Here is a 20230-nt window from a genome sequence, read left to right on the forward strand (position 1 = left end):
GTTGCTGCATGGGGTCGGGGGTGTTTCTAGATATTAGTGCCTTGATGCTTACGTTGCTGCATGGGGTCGGGGGTGTTTCTACCGGGCGAGAAAGTTCACAGCCGGTGCAAGAAACAAGATGCTGTAGGGTGAGTAATTCATATTGTAAGCATAACAATCGGGGTGGGTGTCTAGCAACTATTAGCGGTGGATGTGAAGGCTTACCTAGCGCTACTGGATTGTAGACGCATTCAGTTCAAGGATTGTTGATTAAGCCGGAGGGGGAGTTTCGGTAGTCCGGTTGCTGCATGGTAAAACAATAATTACCATTAGCGCGTCTTATGGGGCGGGGGGGCTGTCGCGATTGGCGGGAATGGCGAGGCTTACCTGGCTAAGTGTGAAGTAGCCGTGTAGGATGGGATTTTGGATCCAGAACACGCCGTGTTGAGGGAGAGGGTAGCTCCCACGAGAATCCTGGGGAATTATAAGTTAACCGGGAGTTAGGGGGAGGCTCCCTTTTTAGTTGGAATCCTCTGTTAGGCTGGCTAACCACAATTCGCTTACCTGGTTGCTGGATCTGTGCAACGGCGGGATGGGGTGAAGCGCAATGGACTTCTACCCCTTTCCTGGCAGCGCGAGTCCGCTGTACTGCAATGACTCGTGGGCTGTCCTTAAGGGCCAGTCGGGGTGGAAATAGAAGATGGACCAATTCCCAGTGGAGCGTGTTTCGGCAGACATCTTAGAGGGGTAAAAAATGCCGAGGTACACATAAGTGGTGTGGTCATGGGAGTGGAAGACGGACTGGTTACAACTGGCGCGTGAACATAAGAGTGGCCCACGATCCAAGTCACCACTGTCCGTCGGTCTTCTTGTTGCTTGCGTTGCGAAGCTGATGTTTCTTGCCGACATTCGGCGAGTTCCTCTCCCGGTTCGAGAAACTGCAAAACCAAGAGATACCAAGCGTGAGTCATCTGGCTATGTCACAACATGTCAATACGTACATAGCGTTTGTAACACTCAGAAGACCATCTCCTAATCCTTTTAACCTTCTCGACTGGGAGTCCCCTTACGACTGCCTCAGTTGCTGCCCCGATTCTGAAAGAATGGGAGCCAAATTCTGTGGGATCCAGGCCTGCTTTTGCGACTGCCAGATCCTGGACTCTCCTAAACTGATACCTGGTCAAAGGTGTACCATCCATGTGACACAATAGTGCCCCCCCCAGCGTACCCTCCCGCTGCCTTCTAAAAGCCTCTACATGCGAGACTGGGCATCAAGAGTTGGTCCGAGCCCGGTGAAGCACTATGGTATCCCCCCTTCCCTCCTGGTCAGTTTTCGATCTTTGAATTGTTACCCACATTGTATCATCCCGTATCACCACACAGTCCACTTGAAGGCCGCCCATTTTGTCACCCTTTGACGCAGCTACTAGCTCACCTATTCTTAGAGCTCCATAGAACGCTAGTGTGAACGCCGCTTTGAAAAGCAGCACCTCCCATGTCGAGCTACAGACGCCCTGGAGTGCTAACAACAGGGCTGTGAGCCTTACCAGCCCAATCGGCTTCCTCGAATCTATCGAGTGTCCCTGTATGCGACGCCAGCCCCTCAACGCCTATCGCACTACAAATGTGTTCGTAGGGTCCCTTACGCCCTTGGCTTATGCGAAGAAGGAAACTGCCGCTCTGTGCTTGTTTGCGACTGCCACCGAGTGCCCTTCCTTGTGCATCAACTCTAGGTATGCAACAAAACTGTCCTCCTGTGCCCAGCTAGCCTCCCAATTGTGCCCTAAGAAAGTACAGTAAGACAAGAACGCCCCTTCGTATGCTGTCTTGGTCCTGGGGGCTAAGATAGATGCCACGAGGTACGGTAGTCTGGGGCACCAATCCACCAGAGAGCAACCGGAAAAGGTGCTGGCGATGGGTCTGCTGCTGGAAGCTGCTGCCTGAATACCTGCATTTTAAAGTGAGAAAGGGCGTCAGCTGCATTGTTGAGAACGCCTGGCACATGTTTGGCCCTGAAAGTCACATTCCATTTCAAACATTGTAGCACAATCTCCTTTACCAAGCGCAGTATGAATGGACACCGTGCCGCTTGCTGGTTAATGCATTCTACCACGCTCATGTTATCCGACCAGAACACCACCGACTGATTGCTAAGGCGCTCCGGCCAGACCATCAGTGCTACCCATATCGGGAATAGTTCCAGGAATCCGATGTTGGTGGTCAATCCCCACGACCCCATTCCTCAGGCCATTTCTGGGCGACCCACTTGGTCCCCAGGATGGCGCCAAAGCCCACGCTACCAGCAGCGTCCGTCCATAAACCCAACTCTGCTGATGTCGTGGGGGGGCCAGGCCACACTTTCCTGCCATTGAAGTCCTCCAGAATGCCGTCCATATCCGCATATCCTGGCGAACCTCGGCTGACAACCTAGTGCGGTGATGTTTCTCTCTCAAACCCTTCATAGCTTGGGCAATCGACCGAGAGAAGGGGCGTGCCATTGGGATGACTCGCAATGCAAAGTTCAATTGACCCACCGTCTCCTGTAGCTGCTGCAAGGTAACCTTATCTCTGAGTAGGCACTGGCGCAGGGCCGCCCTGAACTTAAACACTTTGTCTTTGGGTAACCTGAAGCACCCTTCCAATGAATCAATCTCGATACCCAAAAATTCCAAACAGGTGGACGGGCCAACCGTCTTCCCAGGCGCTAGCGGAACCCCGAAAGCCCGCATGAGCACGCAAAATTCCTGCAATGCCCAGGCACACTCCGAGTCCCCGCCGCTCCCAGGAAAAGGAAGTCGTCCAAATAATGCATGACCTGCTTGTGGCCCGTGGACTGTCTCATGACCCACTCTAAAAAAGAGCTAAAAGTCTCAAAGTATGCACAAGAAATCGAACAACCCATAGGCATGCATTTGTCCATGTAAAATTTTCCATCAAAAGCGAAACCCAGTAAGTGGTGGTCCAAAGGATGTACCGGTAATAGACGAAAGGCAGATTCAATGTCCGATTTGGCCCCGAGAGTGCCCCGCCCCAACCCCCACAATAGCTCTACTGCTTGGTCAAAGGAAGCATACTTCACACTACAAATTCCCTCGTCTATTGCATCATTCAAGGACGTCCCTCTTGGTGCCGATAAGTTGTGGATCAGTCTAAACTCGCCCTTCTCTTTCTTGGGGACTACACCCAATGGTGAACACACAAAATCGGGCACTGGGACTTCCAGGAATGGCCCAGCTATCCTGCCCAAGGACAGTTCCTTTTGAATCTTAGCCATAACTACTGCAGGATTATGTTGTACTGATAACTGATTCCTACAGTGTGCACTGCCTGTGTATCCCCCTGCCGGGATCCGGAAACATGGGAGAAACCTTCCTGTAGTAAGGCAGCTGCAGCGTGGTCTGTGTATCTGTTCAACCATGGGATCATTGCCAGGACATTAATGGGGGGGGGGCCAACCATGCATCCTACGCTATTCTGGTTTCTTTCCCCCTCTCTGACTCTGATTACCACTTCTCGATCTGCATGTTGTCTCGGGATGCAGATTGCGCACGCATGTCTGAATCTACATGTGCCGGCCGGCCTTGTATAGGAGCGCTTATTAAAGTCCCAACACACACCCTTCCTTTCCCCGCCGCCCCCCCTATTCTTCCCCGGGAACTCATTCCCCGGTGCTGCACGAAAGGGCTGCTGGGTTTTCACGGGGAACACACTGGCTACACTAGTGGGCTGAGCAGGGGCCGTGCTCCCTGAGAACTGCTTATGCCACGACAACGAGTCAACCTTGTCCCATGCCAATGACAAGTCAAATTCCTTCGCTTTCCTGAAATTAATATCATATTCCTTCCATGCCTCCCCAGGATACTGCTCGCTCCACCCTACAATCCTGCTCTGATAGCAAGCCATTGCCGCATGTACATTTGGAGGGCGTTCAACAGTGATAGCCGTAAGGATGGAGAAGGCCCTGATCCAATTGCGCAGAGTTTCCTCCACCCTAAACTTCGCACACTGTACTCTCCATTCGCTAGGGTGCATCCATTCTTTAAGCATTTTGGCATTTTCCATTTCCCTATTGTCTAATAGCAAAGAGAAAATATATATGTACTTTTCCGCCCAAATCCTTTCTTTCACCGCCCGAGAAACATGCTGCGCTAAATCTTCGCTCCTAGACGGGATCGTGCCGTCCCCTAAGAGAGGCAGGGCCACCTCCTTACCATTACCGGACACTGGTGCAGGTCCCGCGTTGGTTCCATTCGGTCGAGCGGCATCCAAACCTGCAGAAGAAGGAGAAACAGAGGCCGCAGCCCCACTCGCAACTGTCCCCGCCCTAATCTTTTCCACCATCTTGGCCGCCTCAGCGGCATGGTCTAGTGTTGAGGGCATCATACCCCCCTCATGCAGCCAAGGAAGTAAAGCCGCTATCTGCGCAGTTAGCTCGGGTGGGATCGGAGCTTCACCATCCGGCAGGGGGGGCCCCATGGGTGCCGGCACGGGAGGCAACAGAAGTGGGCAAACAGGGGCAGGTTGCGCCGGCCCGACAGGAGGGGCCCCTGATGGCAAGGCAGGAGCCGGTGCCATGGGAGCCAGGCCTACCGGCTCCAGGGTATTGGGCACAGCCACAGGTACAGGAGCGGGTGCACTGCGCCTCGATCTCTTGGACTTGCTCCTTTTAGGCGAGGAATCGGAATCCCCATTCATCAAAGGCGCAGCAATCTGCCGCTTGGGTCTACCGCGTGGGCCTGGGATATCATCAATCCTTTCCATCACGCGAGCCTCTAGGCTATCAACCTTATCCAATCTCTTATCCATGGCATTCATTTTACGCATCATGGCCTGCAACATCAACTCCATTTTTGTCCCCTTTGCACCCTTGGCTCCCGGCATTTTGTCTATTGATCGACTCGCTTACTGCTCGGATTCGCAACCCGTGCACCCTGTACCTTCACGAGACGGAGTATGCGCCGGGGGCTTGGAGCACCACGCAACTGCGACCGCAACACCGGCTATTCCGATTGTTAGGGGTGGCCAAACTCTAACGTAGACCCAACCGGCGGCCACATGAAGCAATGAAATGCAAGCCCTCCGCTCTCCTCTTACTGTCGACGTCCTGCGTGTTCTACGTCCCGTACTCTACAGATCCACTGAACACCGGTATACCACTTGAACGTTTCGGTCCGTACGATCCACGCTCCATCTGTCTGCTTCTAATGTCGCACTACCACACACTCCTAGCAGCAATCCTTGACCTAAAAGATAAAACAGAAAATTAGGAGGCCCCGAGCGCGGGGCACGACCAGCATGGGGGAGCGTCAGGCGACAAGAAGGGCCAACTGAGCGCTCCCCCCTCCTTTATTCCCGGGGACGCGGGGAGAGGGCGGGCCGCCCCCTCCCCTCACCCCTCGACGCCCGCCCCTTTGACCCGGAAGACTGCACCACGCCTCCCGGATCAGGGATTGGGTGCCGGCCGACCGGTGGTGTGGCGCACACCTCCCGTGTCATCATTGGACTCCGGGAGATCACGCCCCCACACCACCAGGAGGCAAGGGGAGAGGGGATCGCCGCACCGCCATGCGGGCGGGGGGGCCAAGGGCCCCCCCTTTTCAAACTAAGCACTGAGTGGTGGGAGATCAAATGGCCACATGTACAGGATGTCATTATTATGATGACCAGGACAGGGGCTGCCAGCTGCCTTCATTCTAATCCTTCCTTCATATAGTTGCCGCTTCCTGCAGTGGCATAATTAACCCCTTAAGTGCTGCGCCCGTCCAGCGGCCGACGGCACCACTACCTCGGGAGTGCTGCCGTCTGCCGTTGGACGTTCCAACTGCACCTGCGCAATGGAACGTTCAGCACTGGAGCTGGACGTTCCAAAGCAGCTAGGGTGTTAAGGGGGCCGGGGGGTGGGGATGTGGGTGAGCAAGTCCTGTCTGTCGACTACCAAAATCCGCCTGCCCCTGAGAACAAGTCAGCCGTCATTCTCCCCAGACCTGGAGGCAGTTTACACAGCTCATGGAAAACAATGAGGACATTCGGTCACTTCTCTTTTGACAGCAATATGAGCAGTTTGTTCAAAGGAAGTGACAGGTCAGTGGTAATTGAGGCAAGAGAACAACTTTTAACAAGTCACTGCATATTTGCGTGTCATATATAATGTGGCTTCAAAGAGATGGCATTGGTAACAAACGTGTGTCACTCTTGTTCTCAGGTCCTATAGAGGGGGAAAGAGTAAGCTGCATGGCAGACATCAATGTAATATGTGGATCCTTTTTAAATCTTACAACTATTTAAAAGAGGCTAATTTGAGCATTTTAATTGTGGAAGTTGTTGAATTGCAACTTTCAAAGTAGAGTGAGCAAAACAAACCAATATACATGTATTTTATGCAGGTGTGCATAAGAAGTTAAAGCCACTCTAAGTTCTCTTTGAATACAAAATGGGCACAATGTATCCAGATATTTAGAATACTGCATTCCGATGCACCATTTAGCCACATTTTCGCACAAAAGGTCTCATATAATCAGCCTCAGAAATAATCTCCACTAATTCATGTTCCCCACTTAGTTTTGTGTCCATTTGCTGCACTTGTTAATTCAGTAACACCAGGATTCTTTTAGAACCCTTGCCAAACACCCTGATTCAAAAAATGGTTGCAGCACCCCGGTAAAAATGTCATCTGGAGTTGGGGAAGGATTAGAACCTTGCAAGGGAGTTGGCTTAGATTTCAGCAAATGATGCAAACATTTAGATCAGAATGTCATGGTCAACTCATCCCATCCAAAGCAACTTTTGCTCCTTTTCCATTTTTTAGGGTTAACCTGGTGTCCTCTGCTGCCCGAGGCCAAGGCATTTCTTTGATCTATTCAACAGGCAGGCTTGAACCCGAAATCAACCATGTAGAAATATCTCACACCAGCCCGTCACTCCAGGAGGCTGTGTGTAGAATGGCGCTATGGGGACATGGTAGGGCCATGGCAGCCCGACCAGCCCTAAAATAAAATCCCCCTAGGCTGCAGTCTATCGGGGAAATGCCAGAGTGGCAGAATATCCAGGTCTACCCTGCTATTGAATGAGTCAGCTAGTCACTCAGCCAGACCATGATCAGTCAGCCTAGGAATCATTCAGTAGGTCAGGCAGCGATTGTGACTTACATCTTATCTTTTGGGAGCCAGATACACCAATCTCACAGAAAAAGTAGATTTTTATCATATGTTATTGAGACTAAAGTTGTTTATTTAGGCATTATATAATGCACTGCATGCCTCCTTTCAATCACTTCAGGGCGCTATGATTGGCATGCTGCAGGGTTTGTGTGCTAGTGGAGGAATTGGGGAAGTGAGAGACTAGTCAGAAATAAGTGGGGATCCAGCAGACAGTCTACAATTGTGACCCCTAATCTGCGACTAGTTTAGTTTTTTAGGTCTCGTGAGCGAGACTATAGGGCTTTAAACAGACTTTAACTAACTGGCGATTTGGTGCTGTGCCCGTGTGCTTTTAGGTCAATGCGCAAGCGCATTGACCTAAAATGCGCGTGCACATTATCAAAAAAAAGAGCGAGATATACTCCTAGAGAGGAGCTTCTAAAAATCAAACCGAAAAGGGAACTAAATAAATTGGTCTGTGTAACCACTTATGGGGCTCATACTAACAAATTCAGGCAAATTATCTTGCGAAATTGGCATTTGCTAGAGGGACTTGAATACCCTTTGGAAAGAGCAATTTTCGCTATGAAAAAAAATCCCAGTATCGGCCAGCAAATCATCCGGGCAGATAGTTATGTTCCAAAAACTAAGAGTGACCTTATATCAAAGTGGAATCTTAAACCCATTACCGGACACCACAAATGTGGTATGTGTGTCGCCTGCAGTAGTGCTATAGAAGGAAATGAATTCAGCCATAGTGGCATTAAATGGAGGCATGATACGCATACAAATTGCAAAAGTAAGAACGTCATCTATGCAGTAATGTGTGCTTGCAATAAAATATATATCGGCAAAACATGTCAGCAGGTGAACATTCGAATTTCACAGCATCGGTCGAGACTAAAGAAAAGAGTACCTAATGCACCAATGGTTGACCACTTCGTGGCTTTAAATCACAAAGAAACTGAATTCACTTGGACTGTTTTGGCGAGCATAGATCCAAAACATAGATCACCAAATGTGGAACAGGCCCTGCTGCGCAAGGAAGCGTACCTAATAATGAGATTTGACAGCATTAACAAAGGACTCAATTCCATGAGTGAATTGAACAGACTCTAAAGAGACTTTAACATGAGTCGCTCAATTCACTACAACTCCCAGAATGCACTACCGTGGTTTCATCACAATGCTTGATTTGGATTGGTCAAGAAAGTTTAAAGTAACTAACAGGCGGCTGCCTGTTTGACCAAGAATGGTGAACCAAAACAAGGAGTGCGCTGAGAGTAATGCTAACAAAGGATAGAGGTAAGCGTTGATCCCTGGTTTGGATTCGAACGCTCGTATTCCTTGTAATTGGCATAGCGGCCCTAACGGGTTCTTTCACGTTGCAGATTCGCAGCAAATAGTGAACGGTTACCGCGAGGCAAGACTGGTGAGAGACACCGCGACCAACGTGAGGAAGCTCACGGTGAGTAGTGTGGCGGTTTACTTAGGAAATTTATGGCTATTAACCAAAAACATGTAAAGATAGCCATAACAGGACGATTTGGTTACTCTTTTCAAAGAAAGAAAGATAACTGAAAATACGAGTGATCCCGTTTTAAATCGATGTGACAAACAGCTCACACACCCGATTTTTGTGATACTCAGCCGCAGGTATGAATGTCCTGCCCCTTTTTTTTTTTATATATCTTAAGAGAAATGAACGTGGAATTTTCTCAGCTAATAAACACACAATAATTCTCGTTCTAGAAGCGTGCACACAGCTTCATTCACAAGCTTGAAGAGTGACCTTTACCTCTACAGTCTTGAGGTATGGCATTTTTTTGCTAAGCATGCATATAACACAGAGACTAGGAAGTTTGAGGGAAGCGGTTTTAATAAGTGTGTACAATTTGTTTTGTCTTTTCACTATTAGGATAAAGGTTGGGAAAAGGATTGATTTGGCCCTGATGAGAGTCTGGGGACAAGGAACCCACACTCGAAACGCGTCGGCAAATAGGATTAAGTCCTACTTTTTGAAAACGCTCTTGATAAAGGGGATTAAGCCTTATTCCTTGAAAACGTTGTTGACATCTATTCTATACTACGTATTCACATTGATTGATGACACTTTAGTATTTAGAAATGAATTATACTTATCCTTTAGTATTTTGATGATGTTATTTGAAATAATTTGACATCTTTCCTTTTTGAATGTAATGTTTTGTAGTATGTAATGATTTGTAATAACTGTATTTTCCATTCTTTTGTATATATGTTTTTGTACAATTAAGACAACAAGATTGTGTGGCTATGTATGTGAAGAATATTGTCTTTTCTTGCTAAAAAAACAGTAGCTCTCATTCTAAATATACGAATAAAAAGCGCAATTAATTGCCGAGATAAACATATTAGGTTTTGTTTATCATTTCGACTAGAATAAGACTTTTTGAAATATTATGAAGTGTGGGTCTCTCTTTTTGTAAAGCATACAAGAGTTCTGCAGCATGCGGCTGTAATGAACAGATCTACTCTTTAAATACATTGCTGTGTCTGGACAGTGCATGCACAGAGACTTCACACTGTAGGAGTTTCACCCCTCTTCTCCTCCTAAACCCTGATTTTATTGCTGCACTGCCCTAGTTTATTTATTTATTTAATCAGTTGCACAAGCGTGGTCTGCTTTGGCTGTGCTTGTATATTTATTTATTTAATTAGTTGCACAAGCGCTGTCCGCTTCGGCTGCACTTGCTTATTTATTTTTTTCATTAGTTGTGTTTGTGCCTACAAGAGTTCTGCAGCATGCGGCTGTAATGAAGAGATCTACTCTTTAAATACTTTGCTGTGTCTGGACAGTGCATGCACAGAGACTTCACACTGTAGGAGTTTCACCCCTCTTCATCCTCCTAAACCCTGATTTTATTGCTGCACAAAATTGGTTTGCATGGATTGACATTCTGAAGGCTAGTACTGATAAAATATTTTTTAAAGGATTTAAAGGAACAGCGTGCCGTCCGTCACTGGCCCCCACTCTCATATTGTTTGTTGCTGTGAACACAATGTAATGAAGTACAGTCCCAGGGGAATTGAAAAGGTACTATATTTACAGGATTCACACAGACTTTTACTACATCGCCCTGCCAGGGCTGCAGCTGCTCGGCATGGTGTGCCTGTGCAGACTCAACCCACCACACCCCGAGCTCTGGCTTTTCAAGCTAGTTTGCAGGAGGAACTCGCTTCTTGGTCTCCCTCTCCCCATCTCCCCCTCTGCCTGCTCTCCTCTCTCTCTCCCTCCCTCTCTCCCTCCCCTCTCTCTCCCCTCCGTCCTTTGCTCTCGTCCTCCCCCTCTCTTCTTCCCCTCCCTCTCTCCCTCTACCCTCTCTCCTTTTCCCTCTCTCCCTTTCCCTCACTTCCCTCTCTCCCTTTCCCTCTCTTCCCTCTCCTCTCTCCCCGTCTCCGTCTCTCTCTCCTCTCTCCCCCTCTCTCTCTCCTCTCTTCCCCTCTCTCTCCTCTCTCCCTCTCTTTACCCTCTCCCTCTCCCTGCTCTCTCCATCTCCCTGCTCTCCTTTTTCTCCCTCTCCCCATCTCCCCCTCAGCCTGCTCTCCTCTCTCTCTCCCTCTCTCCCTCCCCTCTCTCTCCCCTCCGTCCTTCGCTCTTGTCCTCCCCCTCTCTTCTTCCCCTCCCTCTCTCCCTCTACCCTCTCTCCTTTTCCCTCCCTCCCTTTCCCTCACTTCCCTCTCACTCTCTCCCTTTCCCTCTCTTCCCTCTCCTTTCTCTCCGTCTCTCTCTCCTCTCTCCCCCTCTCTCTCTCCCCCTCTCTCTACTCTCTCCCTCTCTTTACCCTCTCCCTCTCCCTGCTCTCTCCCTCTCCCTGATCTCCTTTTTCTCCCTCTCCCCATCTTCCCCTCTGCCTGCTCTCCTCTCTCTCTCCCTCGCCTCTCTCTCCCCTCCGTCCTTCGCTCTCGTCCTCCCCCTCTCTTCTTCCCCTCCCTCTCTCCCTCTACCCTCTCTCCTTTTCCCTCTCTCCCTTTCTCTCACTTCCCTCTCATTCTCTCCCTTTCCCTCTCTTCCCTCTCCTCTCTCCCCGTCTCCTTCTCTCTCCCCCTCTCTCTCCCCCTCTCTCCCCCTCTCTCTACTCTCTCCATCTTTTTACCCCCTCCCTCTCCCTGCTCTCCTTTTTCTCCCTCTCCCCATCTCCCCCTCTGCCTGCTCTCCTCTCTCTCTCCCTCTCTCCCTACCCTCTCTCTCCCCTCCGTCCTTCACTCTCTTCCTCCTCCTCTCTTCTTCCCCACCCTCTCTCCCTCTACCCTCTCTCCTTTTCCCTCTCTCCCTTTCCCTCACTTCCCTCTCTCCCTTTCCCTCTCTTCCCTCTCCTCTCTCTCCGTCTCTCTCACCTCTCTCCCCCTCTCTCTCTCCCCCTCTCTCTCCTCTCTCCCTCTCTTTACCCTCTCCCTCTCCCTCCTCTCTCCCTCTCCCTGCTCTCCTTTTTCTCCCTCTCCCCATCTCCCCCTCTGCCTGCTCTCCTCTCTCTCTCCCTCTCTCCCTCGCCTCTCTCTCCCCTCCGTCCTTCGCTCTCGTCCTCCAACTCTCTTTTTCCCCTCGCTCTCTCCCTCTACCCTCTCTCCTTTTCCCTCTCTCCCTTTCCCTCACTTCCCTCTCACCCTCTCCCTTTCTCTCTCTTTCCTCTCCTCTCTCCCCGTCTCTGTCTCTCTCCCCCCCTCTCTCTCTCCTCTCTCCCCCTCTCTCTCCTCTCTCCATCTCTTTACCCTCTCCCTCTCCCTGCTCTCCTTTTTCTCTCTCTCCCCATCTCCCCCTCTGCCTGCTCTCCTCTCTCTCTCCCTCTCTCCCTCCCCTCTCTCTCCCCTCCGTCCTTCGCTCTCTTCCTCCTCCTCTCTTCTTCCCCTCCCTCTCTCCCTCTACCCTCTCTCCTTTTCCCTCTCTCCCTTTCCCTCACTTCCCTCTCTCCCTTTCCCTCTCTTCCCTCTCCTCTCTCCCCATCTCTGTCTCTCTCTCCCCCTCTCTCTCTCCTCTCTCTCTCCCTCCCTCTCTCCCTCCCCTCTCTCTCCCCTCCGTCCTTCGCTCTCATCCTCCCCCTCTCTTCTTCCCCTCCCTCTCTCCCTCTACCCTCTCTCCTTTTCCCTCTCTCCCTTTCCCTCACTTCCCTCTCTCCCTTTCCCTCTCTTCCCTCTCCTCTCTCCCCGTCTCAGTCTCTCTCTCCTCTCTCCCCCTCTCTCTCTCCTCTCTTCCCCTCTCTCTCCTCTCTCCCTCTCTTTACCCTCTCCCTCTCCCTGCTCTCTCCATCTCCCTGCTCTCCTTTTTCTCCCTCTCCCCATCTCCCCCTCAGCCTGCTCTCCTCTCTCTCTCCCTCTCTCCCTCCCCTCTCTCTCCCCTCCATCCTTCGCTCTTGTCCTCCCCCTCTCTTCTTCCTCTCCCTCTCTCCCTCTACCCTCTCTCCTTTTCCCTCCCTCCCTTTCCCTCACTTCCCTCCCACTCTCTCCCTTTCCCTCTCTTCCCTCTCCTCTCTCTCCGTCTCTCTCTCCTCTCTTCCCCTCTCTCTCTCCCCCTCTCTCTCCTCTCTCCCTCTCTTTACCCTCTCCCTCTCCCTGCTCCCTCCCTCTCCCTGATCTCCTTTTTCTCCCTCTCCCCATCTCCCCCTCTGCCTGCTCTCCTCTATCTCTCCCTCTCTCCCTCGCCTCTCTCTCCCCTCCGTCCTTCACTCTCGTCCTCCCCCTCTCTTCTTCCCCTCCCTCTCTCCCTCTACCCTCTCTCCTTTTCCCTCTCTCCCTTTCTCTCACTTCCCTCTCACTCTCTCCCTTTCCCTCTCTTCCCTCTCCTCTCTCCCCGTCTCCGTCTCTCTCCCCCTCTCTCTCCCCCTATCTCCCCCTCTCTCTACTCTCTCCATCTTTTTACCCTCTCCCTCTCCCTGCTCTCCTTTTTCTCCCTCTCCCCATCTCCCCCTCTGCCTGCTCTCCTCTCTCTCTCCCTCTCTCCCTCCCCTCTCTCTCCCCTCCGTCCTTCACTCTCTTCATCCTCCTCTCTTCTTCCCCACCCTCTCTCCCTCTACCCTCTCTCCTTTTCCCTCTCTCCCTTTCCCTTACTTCCCTCTCTCCCTTCCCTCTCTTCCCTCTCCTCTCTCTCTGTCTCTCTCACCTCTCTCCCCCTCTCTCTCTCCCCCTCTCTCTCCTCTCTCCCTCTCTTTACCCTCTCCCTCTCCCTGCTCTCTCCCTCTCCCTGCTCTCCTTTTTCTCCCTCTCCCCATCTCCCCCTCTGCCTGCTCTCCTCTCTCTCTCCCTCTCTCCCTCGCCTCTCTCTCCCCTCCGTCCTTCGCTCTCGTCCTCCAACTCTCTTTTTCCCCTCCCTCTCTCCCTCTACCCTCTCTCCTTTTCCCTCTCTCCCTTTCCCTCACTTCCCTCTCTCCCTTTCCCTCTCTTCCCTCTCCTCTCTCCCCATCTCTGTCTCTCTCTCCCCCTCTCTCTCTCCTCTCTCTCTCCCTCCCTCTCTCCCTCCCCTCTCTCTCCCCTCCGTCCTTCGCTCTCATCCTCCCCCTCTCTTCTTCCCCTCCCTCTCTCCCTCTACCCTCTCTCCTTTTCCCTCTCTCCCTTTCCCTCACTTCCCTCTCTCCCTTTCCCTCTCTTCCCTCTCCTCTCTCCCCGTCTCAGTCTCTCTCTCCTCTCTCCCCCTCTCTCTCTCCTCTCTTCCCCTCTCTCTCCTCTCTCCCTCTCTTTACCCTCTCCCTCTCCCTGCTCTCTCCATCTCCCTGCTCTCCTTTTTCTCCCTCTCCCCATCTCCCCCTCAGCCTGCTCTCCTCTCTCTCTCCCTCTCTCCCTCCCCTCTCTCTCCCCTCCGTCCTTCGCTCTTGTCCTCCCCCTCTCTTCTTCCTCTCCCTCTCTCCCTCTACCCTCTCTCCTTTTCCCTCCCTCCCTTTCCCTCACTTCCCTCTCACTCTCTCCCTTTCCCTCTCTTCCCTCTCCTCTCTCTCCGTCTCTCTCTCCTCTCTCCCCCTCTCTCTCTCCCCCTCTCTCTCCTCTCTCCCTCTCTTTACCCTCTCCCTCTCCCTGCTCTCTCCCTCTCCCCGATCTCCTTTTTCTCCCTCTCCCCATCTCCCCCTCTGCCTGCTCTCCTCTATCTCTCCCTCTCTCCCTCGCCTCTCTCTCTCCCCTCCGTCCTTCACTCTCGTCCTCCCCCTCTCTTCTTCCCCTCCCTCTCTCCCTCTACCCTCTCTCCTTTTCCCTCTCTCCCTTTCTCTCACTTCCCTCTCACTCTCTCCCTTTCCCTCTCTTCCCTCTCCTCTCTCCCCGTCTCCGTCTCTCTCCCCCTCTCTCTCCCCCTCTCTCCCCCTCTCTCTACTCTCTCCATCTTTTTACCCTCTCCCTCTCCCTGCTCTCCTTTTTCTCCCTCTCCCCATCTCCCCCCCTGCCTGCTCTCCTCTCTCTCTCCCTCTCTCCCTCCCCTCTCTCTCCCCTCCGTCCTTCACTCTCTTCCTCCTCCTCTCTTCTTCCCCACCCTCTCTCCCTCTACCCTCTCTCCTTTTCCCTCTCTCCCTTTCCCTTACTTCCCTCTCTCCCTTCCCTCTCTTCCCTCTCCTCTCTCTCTGTCTCTCTCACCTCTCTCCCCCTCTCTCTCTCCCCCTCTCTCTCCTCTGTCCCTCTCTTTACCCTCTCCCTCTCCCTGCTCTCTCCCTCTCCCTGCTCTCCTTTTTCTCCCTCTCCCCATCTCCCCCTCTGCCTGCTCTCCTCTCTCTCTCCCTCTCTCCCTCGCCTCTCTCTCCCTCGCCTCTCCCTCCCCTCCGTCCTTCGCTCTCGTCCTCCCACTCTCTTTTTCCCCTCCCTCTCTCCCTCTACCCTCTCTCCTTTTCCCTCTCTCCCTTTCCCTCACTTCCCTCTCACTCTCTCCCTTTCTCTCTCTTTCCTCTCCTCTCTCCCCATCTCCGTCTCTCTCTCCCCCTCTCTCTCTCCTCTCTCCCCCTCTCTCTCCTCTCTCCATCTCTTTACCCTCTCCCTCTCCCTGCTCTCCTTTTTCTCTCTCTCCCCATCTCCCCTTCTGCCTGCTCTCTTCTCTCTCTCCCTCTCTCCCTCCCCCCTCTCTCCCCTCCGTCCTTCGCTCTCTTGTTCCTCCTCTCTTCTTCCCCTCCCTCTCTCCCTCTACCCTCTCTCCTTTTCCCTCTCTCCCTTTCCCTCACTTCCCTCTCTCCCTTTCCCTCTCTTCCCTCTCCTCTCTCCCCGTCTCTGTCTCTCTCTCCCCCTCTCTCTCTCCTCTCTCCCCCTCTCTCTCTCCTCTCTCCCCCTCTCTCTCCTCTCTCCATCTCTTTACCCTCTCCCTCTCCCTGCTCTCCTTTTTTCCCTCTCCCTATCTCCCACTCAGCACCACCAAAGCACCACTCAGCACCACCACAGCACCACTCTGCACCACCACAGCACCACTCTGCACCACCACAGCACCACTCTGCACACAACCACAGCACCACTCTGCACCACCACAGCACCACTCTGCACCACCACAGCACCACTTAGCACCACCACAGCACCACCGCAGCACCACTCTGCACCACCACAGCACCACCACAGCACCACCACAGCACCACTCAGCACCACCACAGCATCACTCAGCGCAACCACAGCATCACTCAGCGCAACCACAGCATAACTCAGCGCAACCACAGCATCACTCAGCGCAACCACATCATCACTCAGTGTAACCACAGCATCACTCAGTGCAACCACAGCATCACTCAGTGCAACCACAGCATCACTCAGCGCATTCCACAGCACCACTCAGCACCACCACAACACCACTCAGCACCACCACAGCACCACTCAGCACCACCACAGCACCACCACAGCACCACTCAGCACCACCACAGCATCACTCAGCGCAACCACAGCATCACTCAGCGCAACCACAGCATCACTCAGCGCAACCACAGCATCACTCAGCGCAACCACAGCATCACTTAGTGCAACCACAGCATCACTAAGTGGAACCACAGCATCACTCAGTGCAACCACATCATCACTCAGTGCAACCACATCATCACTCAGTGCAACCACATCATCACTCAGTGCAACCACAGCATCACTCAGTGCAACCACAGCATCACTCAGTGCAACCACAGCATCACTCAGCGCATCCCACAGCATCACTCAGCGCAACCACAGCATCACTGGTTCAAATATGTTCTCTCAATGTTTCAAGCTTTATTACAAATGTCAAAAAAGATGTTAATATTTCACTTATGTTCTTGGATTTTCGTCACAATAAAATACACTGAACATAATCTTCACTAAAGTTATTTACAAAAGTTTAAGCTATTGCTATTATAAATTACAATCACTTTTATTTAAGTAATAATTATTTAAAAAAGTTAAAAGCCATTGTTATTTGTAATATCAATACATCTAAGTCATGTAAATACAAAACATGTTGCATTACAAATGCTATAGGTGTCACATTTGTGAAAGTTATACCTATTGGCATTGTAAATGACAAAGCTATTAATTTAGATATTTTTAAAAACAACACATACATAAAAAAAAGTCATTTATAAGACCAATAGCTCAAACTTTCCTAATGCGAGACCTATTGCATTTCCAATGCTTGTTTTAAAAAGTTTAACTGTTGATTATGCTAGCTTTTCGTGAAGTGGACGTGGTTTGTCAGGCAAGGGTTCGAGAAAGTCCACAGTTTGGCACCCTGGACTGACCCATGTTTGGGGATCAAATATGCTGTTGCTGGTCAAATGTTTCTGGTGGTGTAATGTTTATTTCTAGTGATGAGGGTGGCCACCTCACTCCAGGTCATTACAGACACTGTATCCTATCATGAACGTTTCACCTACACATTTATATTTTCAGCTGTGTTTCTCTAAATAAATCAATGCAAACAAAACAAAACTATAACACCCAACATGCCCTAGGTTATCACACAAGTCCATGACTAGAAACAGTGTCCGAAATGACCTGGAGGGAGGCAGTCACCCTAGCCCCAAAAGGGCCTGTACAAAGATTGGTGTAAAGGACCATCAATTATGTACACCAGGAACCTGTGAAGGGCTTTTTGGGATGTGTGTTCATGTAGTTGTGTTGTCAAAGTCTAAATTACACTCAAGCAACTTTTGTCATTATGCATGAACCCATTTCACCCATGCAGAGAAAGGGTAAATGCCTTGATATGTCAGATTCCTGCTTGTTTAGCCTTCGTATCTCTTGCCTTCCACAGATGACCACTGTGACTGTGCATGATCAGGGGGAGTTTGGGGTGAAACACCCCCCTAATGAATGTATTTTTTGATAAATAGTTTGGTACAGGTGCTGTTAGTCGGGTATTGTGAGACGTCAGTCGTATTTCACCAAGGATGTTTACATAAACACAGACAAAAATGCACACATACTCCCTCTCTGTTTTGAAAGATCTCAGAATATCGGTTAATTTACCAAATATGGGGGCATATTACCAAGCAATAGCTATAATTATTGCTATTGCTTGGTTAGAGATAAAAAATTATCGCCGAGCTGCAGCGATTTTTTTCGCAGATAAACCTTGGTATTACCAAGGTTTATCGCAAATGCGATAAAAATCGGCAATAATGCATGAATGTCGCTGAAAAGTAACCGATATTCATGCATTACCGAGCTAATGCTCTTAGCCATGTTATCCACCTCCCATTGGATAACATGGCTAAGAACTGCTCAGGGACAGTTGTTAGCTTTTGGAGATATTCGCGCTTTGCGCGAATATCTCCAAAAGTTGGTAATAGGAGATAGCGATGTTAGCGACTGTTTCCAGTCGCTAACATCTTGGCACGCCCACTTTGCATGTCATTAGTGATAAATATCACTGACATGCAAAGCGGGGCCCAAGATGGTCGCTATCTCCTACTAGCTGTCGCTTACTGGTGTTAGCGACAGCTAGGCAATAGGGAGATAATTTTATCTCCGCTTTCTTGGCTTTTAAAGCCAAAAAAGCGGAGATTAACCCCCTTGGTAATATGCCCCTTTGTGTTTTTTCTCTTAATACTCCTACCTATCCTTGTCCATCTCTGTTTCCCCTGCCCTTTAAGCTGCTCTCATACGCCCTACTTGTCCTATAATGTAGTTAAACATTATATCCCAGCCTGATTGTCAGAAAATCTGAAGCTCACACCCTCCCAGTCTTACTGACCAAGCTAAGCCCCTGTGCAGGATGTTGCATTAGCCAAGGCTCTTGTCAGTTTCATGCTTTGGCCGGTTTACAGCAGTGGGAGCACTTTCTGAAGTCTGGCGAGCTGCAGTCTGCCACCTTTGACAACTGCATTCATTTCACGAAAAACATCTGTATTCAGTTCACAATCAAACATGGGATTTGTTTATGGGCCTTGTTTTTCAATGTGCAGTGATTTAAGAAATGAGTTGGATGTGAAATGAGGCTTTGATTACACGAAAATAGACTTCCTATTTTGAAAAAACGCTTTCAGGATTTTTTTGTGCTTTGTGTGAGAAGGCCTATGTTATGAGATGAACACCTGCACCTCATTATATTACGTAGGAGACAGTTTTATTTCAAAATACTGTTAACTGCTTTCCTGTTTATGTTAAATGCTGTGTTTGTCTCTGCCAATGCTGCCTTGGAGCACTGACAGGCAACTTAATCCCCAGTTTCTACAAGATGTATTTGTAAGAGAAATGAAGAGATGGAAAAAGTACACAAATCTATCATTAGAAGGCAGGTGTGTGTGCTTATGTGATCATAATTGGCATCTTGTTTTTTTTATTTATTTTTATGTATCTCTTTATTTCATCTTTGGATAGGATTATGAATACCCTCTTCACGCACACAACTCGCACTACCAGAAGAATGACCGATGCCCCCCTCCACCGCAAACCCTACCGGAGAGGGCGTGCGAAGTGCCCAGTTGTAGGTCAGACTCGGAGTGCGAAAGACACAAGCGGTGTTGCTTCAACGGGTGCATCTACGCATGCCTGGAATCAGTACAACCCCCACCAGGTGAGTCAGTAGAGCCCACACCAGGTGAGTCAGTAAAGACCCCACCCAGGTGGGTCACATGAAAATCAGAATTTTTTGAGAATCCTGCATTTGTTGAAGGCTTAGTTCAGGGTGCATTATACAATACAGACTTGCAGTGACATTTAAATTAATTCTAGGAACTCAATCGGTTGCCTAAACATTGTGTCAAGAAAAGATAGGTGTCTTTGGAAACTGTCCCTTATGGCCACATGATGTAAGATGCTACTTGAGGAGAGTAGAGGATGAATAACCCCACTGCGTGGAAACATTTAAAAGTGACCACTACTTAAGCATAGGCAACTAATCTGAAAACTAGGCAGGCCTCCTAGGTTTTCTTGCAACACCTTAGTGCAAAGGTACTGGTCCAGCTGGACAATTATGTACCAGGTACCAAGTCTTAAATGTACTTGCGGTAAAGCCAGATTATCACAGAGTTTTCAGATTGGACTAAATAAATAAAAGATGTTATGGGTCGAGTGACTGCTGGGCCTCTAACGTCTGTGTTACTTAAAGTCCCATTAGATATGACTGGGGACTTCTAAGATACACGGAACTTCAAGTGATGGATTATAAGTAATATTAGCTCTATCACTTAATGTTTGAGGTGCAAATATGTACAAAATGTGAATTAACACAACTTTTCTGATGAAGCCCAGAAGTATATAAGAAGGGCGAAACACAGTATTTTTTCCTTGGTTATAAACCATTGACTACTTTACGCCAAAATCTTACCTCGCCCCCCCTTAGATCAGTTCTAAACATGGCAGCCCGGCTCATTATTGATGTCAAACGGTTTGAACACATCAATCCTGCTCTCAAGAGCCTCAACTTGCTTCCTATCGAAGGAAGGTGTACTTATAAGACTGCCTGTCCCACCCACAATGTCCTTCACTCTCATTCGCTAAACTACTTAGAAAACAAGCTTACGAAAGTAGGGATTTCTAGATCGTTGAGAAGCTACAACACACTCTTGCTCCTACCTCCCAATCTAATAAAAATCATCTACCAAGTCTCGTTCTTTTCTGAAAATGCTCAGAGCATATGGAAATCTCTACCTAGCGACCTGCGATGCAACCCCTCCTTCCCTGGCTTCAAAAGAGACCTGAAACAACTCCCCAACAAATACATTAAT

General features: G+C 49.9%; 1 protein-coding gene across 1 annotated transcript in view; it reads left to right on the forward strand.

Moving 5' to 3' along the window:
- Positions 1 to 20230, forward strand: part of WFDC1 (WAP four-disulfide core domain 1) — a 287906-nt gene that overhangs the window by 127707 nt on the left and 139969 nt on the right. Inside the window, exon 2 of the mRNA XM_086945836.1 lies at positions 18882 to 19077. Coding sequence (XP_086801962.1) covers positions 18882 to 19077 — 196 coding nt within the window. The remainder of the gene's footprint in view (positions 1 to 18881; positions 19078 to 20230) is intronic.

Source organism: Lissotriton vulgaris, chromosome 12, assembly GCF_964263255.1.
Source record: "Lissotriton vulgaris chromosome 12, aLisVul1.2, whole genome shotgun sequence".
NCBI classification, from domain to species: Eukaryota; Metazoa; Chordata; class Amphibia; order Caudata; family Salamandridae; genus Lissotriton; species Lissotriton vulgaris.